The sequence below is a fragment of the Pangasianodon hypophthalmus genome, chromosome 8 (assembly GCF_027358585.1).
Source record: "Pangasianodon hypophthalmus isolate fPanHyp1 chromosome 8, fPanHyp1.pri, whole genome shotgun sequence".
Lineage (NCBI taxonomy): Eukaryota > Metazoa > Chordata > Actinopteri > Siluriformes > Pangasiidae > Pangasianodon > Pangasianodon hypophthalmus.
The window spans coordinates 11,621,746-11,626,452 of record NC_069717.1 but is presented as its reverse complement, the minus strand read 5'-3'; the positions used below and the strand labels follow the sequence as shown (position 1 = coordinate 11,626,452).

At 38.8% G+C, this 4,707-nt stretch overlaps 1 protein-coding gene across 2 annotated transcripts; it reads right to left on the bottom strand.

The window, feature by feature from the left end:
- Positions 1 to 701: 701 nt before the first annotated feature.
- On the bottom strand, positions 702 to 3,951 carry taf10 (TAF10 RNA polymerase II, TATA box binding protein (TBP)-associated factor). Of its 2 annotated transcripts, none has more exons than XM_026914171.3 (5): positions 3,580 to 3,951; positions 2,442 to 2,599; positions 2,271 to 2,335; positions 1,234 to 1,348; positions 702 to 1,051 (listed from the first exon to the last, which is right to left on the bottom strand). In XM_026914171.3, exons 1-5 carry the CDS (start codon positions 3,722 to 3,724, stop codon positions 959 to 961), a joined length of 576 nt encoding a protein of 191 aa, XP_026769972.1. In that variant the 5' UTR covers positions 3,725 to 3,951; the 3' UTR covers positions 702 to 958. The 2 variants fall into 2 exon arrangements, with proteins under 2 accessions (XP_026769972.1, XP_026769981.1); XM_026914180.3 differs by having other exon boundaries at positions 702 to 1,048; positions 3,580 to 3,950.
- Positions 3,952 to 4,707: the final 756 nt, after the last annotated feature.

Genomic DNA, 4,707 nt, shown 5'->3' with positions numbered 1-4,707 from the left:
GATGAAGATAACTGCTGATGACTATGTTTCTGTAATACGCAGGCCACGTGACAGGCTTTCAACATGAAAACACCATTAAATAAACATGGAATTGTTATGTAGACAAACTGTAGAGGCACGCTTTCCACCCAGAAACCATGGGGGATGCAAACTTTTGCACTTAACTGTATATTATGCAAATTTTGTCAGGTACCTAAAGCTAAATGTTATAGCTCTGGAATTGCCTGGCCAAGGAACTTTGCAATTGTACATAAATGTCTTATATTTTGCCCATGTTTATTAAAAATACACTGGGGGAACAAGCATTAAAAGGTTGTGCTGGTCGATATTCCCATTTTAACACACCTCATCATAAATTGTATATCGGTATTTCAACTCAGTGATTACTGTACACCGGTACTCAGTGCTGTCAGCCAGCACGTGAAACATAAGCGCAGCTTCCATTTCTATTAATACTTAAGCAGGTCTGATTCCTCTTATAGCCTAGAAACCTAAGCCTTCAAAATACAGGTGAAGAAAATACATACTCAAGTATGGAAAGTCAACTGGTAAAAGTTGCCAGGATATACAAATAGAAAATGATTTCCTTCATAAGACAGTATGAATAATGTTATATGAATCATTTCAAATCACGGCAGAGTCTGCTGTAAAATTCAGCTCAGATGTACCATATTTTCAGAAGATAAAATAAAAATCAGAGAGAAGTGACAAATTCTATTTATTTCCATTAATCCGATATTACAAATGTGTAATGAATCACATCCATGGTAAAACAAAAACAAAAAAAATAAAATAAATTGCTAAATAAAGGAAAAGCCAGCACACAGCCTTCTCTGTGTCACAAGGATCCAAAGGTTTTCACTGTTAAAAGTCATGTCTCTACAGTGTGGACACCTCTTTATGAAGCCATGTTACTTTCAGCAGTTCGTTTCAGGATGTTAGGTTTTTTGGGTTTTTTTTACGTGAAGTAGTAGGGTTTTTTAACGTTGATGCCATACTCAGATAAAGCTGGGGTCAGGTCTTCCATCGTCAGTGTGTACTTCTTATCCTGCTTTTCAGGATGAACAAGACAAGATAATCAGATTTGTAATAAGTCAAAGAACCATAAAATAAAGAAATCTAAACATATAAGACTAAGCAATATGTGCTGGTTAATAATAGTCCATAAATGTCACAAAGTTACAATACAATTACATCTCGAAAACATTTCCTGATGTGTGTGACTCTGCTAACCTTTGTCTTGCTCCGGGAGCTTCCAGACGCAGTGCCCTTCATTTTACAGTGCTGCAGTGCATCATTAGCAATGTCCGAGACAAACTTCTGAGCCGCCAATGAGATCAGACGGATTCTGCATATAAACAAAAAGAAGGGTGTTTCAAAGTCATGCGTTAATACAGTTCAGTGATTTACTCTTGTTTAATGTAATGACAAAAAAGTTTCAGTTTCATTCACTTATTTAGGAAACACAAAGATCTCAAGCCAAGCAAAAGCATCTTGGAGAGCAACAGAAATTGTTCTGGCGCTTGTCTTTTAATAAGAGGAATCTAAACTTTGAGGCAAGTTGATAAAAGTCAGTAGATGCACTTCATTTTGTCAGACTTTTGGTAGTCTCTCAAGCTTCACTAAACACGGCCCAAACTTTCAAAGTAAGAGTCCATTTGACGGACGCTGCAACCAAATCCTATCAGCAGATGCCCGAATTATCCTGTTTACTCACACTTAACTTCCTAAAATTAAACTCTTGAATAACTTCAGGGTATGATCCTGTTAACTATTTGTTCAATCCAGTAAGTATATCATAATCTGAAAAATGCTTTGCTAGAGCTCAAAAGTTTGTTTACCTGTCAGAAGCTATACACAAAAGAAGATATACCTATCTAAAGCCACTTGGACTGCAATCTTCAAGATTCTGAAGCTTCTGGCCAGAAAAGTGTATAATAAGTATGTGTATGTTACTATGCATGGAGTGTATGTATATCTAGATTACAAAAAGGTCACCTACTCTATATCTATACAAGTCTACGTTATGTAAGGTACAATGATACGTTGTAGGCATGACCAGTATTATTTTCCTGCCATCAGACCTACAACAACAATATTATTGAGCTATTTGATAGTTTTTTTTTGCTTATATAAATTTCAGATTCTTTCACTGCATTCATCTGGAGACTAACTTCATTTTAACAGTGCATATACATTTCTTATTGTGCTTGTCAACAGTATCATCTGTATGGCTAACGCTTGTAAAAACATAAACGAGCTAAACTCACATCCTTGGATCCGACGCTTCAAATCCTGCTCGATTGAGATAATATCCTGTAACCGCATCTGGGATCTAAAGGACAAACAAACACACAAATAAATAAACGAACAGGTCCAATTAAATAAAGCCATGAGCACATTAAAAGATGATCACTGGTGTCCATCACGTGTGAACTCACTGTGGGTGTGTAGTCTTCCAGCTGCATTAGGAAATCAGCCAGCGGTGTGCTTGAGATGACGGGCTTCACGTCCCCGTTGGCTAATCCCGTGGGCACGTAGAGCCCGTTGGACACAGAGGAGTCGGATGATGGCGTTGCCATGGCCGCTGAAGTGGGAACTATTGGGAGACAAAATATTGGCGTGTGTTATTCAATAGTAAACAACAGCACTGTTCTCATATCCGACTGAACAGAAGATGTTGATGAATATCTCTGAATACTATGAATACGATAAATCACAGGTTTATCGTTTCTATAGAAACAACTCATTCACAGGGACTTGTACGACAGACACGCCAAAAAATCTACACTAAAAATAAACTGATTTTTAAAAATATCATTTATCAAAGAAACATGTATTTGTTGATACCTCTGATGATAAGCTCTTTAAGCTTTCTGTAAAGAGACATTTATTTATTTAAGTAAGTAAGATTTCTGGAAGGAGTCTCCAGTGTCAGCACTCTGTAACTGTCAGGAAGTTTTCCACTACAGGACAGACTTCAGGACACAGAACTTTGTGCTTTGTGGTTTCACTGACCTGAACATTAACCGTCTTCTTAACTTCAAGAAAGAAAAAAAAAATACAGATGCTGGTGAAAGAACAGCTTTTTAGAGCTGATTACAGGAACTCATGTGGTGGATGTTCCCTACCATTAAATCTAAAAATAACGGATATAATGGATGAGTTGTACATTATTTTCCTCTAAAACAGAGCTAATGATGTTACAAAGACTCAAAACACAGCAAGTCGACTTACACACCGACAAACCAGAGCTGAACAGAGACATCACTTTATTAATCCCTGAAGGGAAACTCACTACAATCCTCAACTAAAAGACTGATAACCATTAGCTCTCTGCTTTAGCTCATTTTTCAAACTAGCTGCGTTTACCAGCACTGAAACTCAGATTACTCAGATACAATTTAATTAAAGTAATAAAATGTTTTTTTAAAAAAAGTGAAGAAAGCTGTATGTGTCGCCCTTAAACATATAAGAAAGTTAGCTAAGCAGCTAGCTGATAGGCAGCTAACTCCAGTTCACTCTCTCTCCCCCTCACTCTCACACACACACATATACACACACAGCTGCTCCGCTCACCATTAGTGCTGCCAGTTGGAGGTAAACTGCTGACAGTGTTGGCGGAGTTGCTGTTCGGGACGCAGTTGTTGCTGGTGCTGCTCGGGGTTGAGGAGTTGGTGCTCGTTGCTCCGCTCGGCGCCGCCTGTGCAGCTTCCACATTCATGATGTCAGCGCAGTGACTCAAAAACAACCGAAATCACGCTTTAATAACCGGATATTTCGTCCCACGCGCGAGTTTTATGCAATAAATGCAACCAATAATGTAAATTTGTATACTGCAAGTAAACCAGAAGTCAGTATATTCAGGGCTAATCCTCCCTCCGGATTTTGTTTTGTGTTTTGTTCGCGTCTTTTTGAGGAAGTTGTGTGAAGTAAGCTACGTTAACGTTTCCGCGACGCAAACGGTGCGGAAGTTCGCTTTCAAAATAAAAGCTCCAGTGTGAGCTTCCTGGTGTGAGTGAAAATAAGATGAACTTATTTTACACCACATGTGTCCAGTCTTATCCACAAAGGAACGGTTTGGCTGCAGGTTTTCATTCTTCATTTTTGTAAAATGTATTTTTAAAGGTTTCTAGGGAAGTTATACATATTAAAAGTACCAAACATGTCGCCCTGATGGCACCACCCCAGTGATAAGGAAAAGTACAGTTAGGTAACTGTACTTTTCCTTATTATTTTTCCTGGGAGAAAAATGTGCACAGTGCAGAAAGTGGAGGGAGGCCTTTCAGAGGAGCAAGACCAGGAAAAAAGCAATATAACCCTCAGCAACCCTCCTGATACCCCAGCATGACATTCCTTCAGGTAGTTACCCTTGCCCCTGGTTAACTTTGTTACTGTGACATCAGTTACAAGTGCACAGCACAGCAGTAGATGAACAACATGAAGTGTTACAACATGAAGCATTACACCTTTAACAGAAAAGACAAGAGAAATGTCCACATCACCAACAGATGGAGACATTCAATAGGAAACCCCAGACGTGGTAGGAAAGTTGATGGTGCTCTTTACCCTGGAATAGTGTATGAAACAAGTGAGATGTGCAGCCAAGACAAATATGCATAGCACTGGAACCAACAGGTTCTTTTGATCATTCAGAGATAGCGTCCTTTAGAAGACACTGTGTGACTTATTCCAGCCGCCCAGTCA

Coding starts and splice junctions, on each gene's coding strand:
- taf10 (XM_026914171.3), bottom strand. CDS start 3,724: ATGAATGTGGAAGCTGCACAGGCGGCGCCGAGCGGAGCAACGAGCACC. Junction 2,336..2,441: donor TGGAAGACTACACACCCACA/GTGAGTTCACAC, acceptor TTTGTCCTTTAG/ATCCCAGATGCGGTTACAGG. Junction 1,052..1,233: donor GCTCCCGGAGCAAGACAAAG/GTTAGCAGAGTC, acceptor CATCCTGAAAAG/CAGGATAAGAAGTACACACT.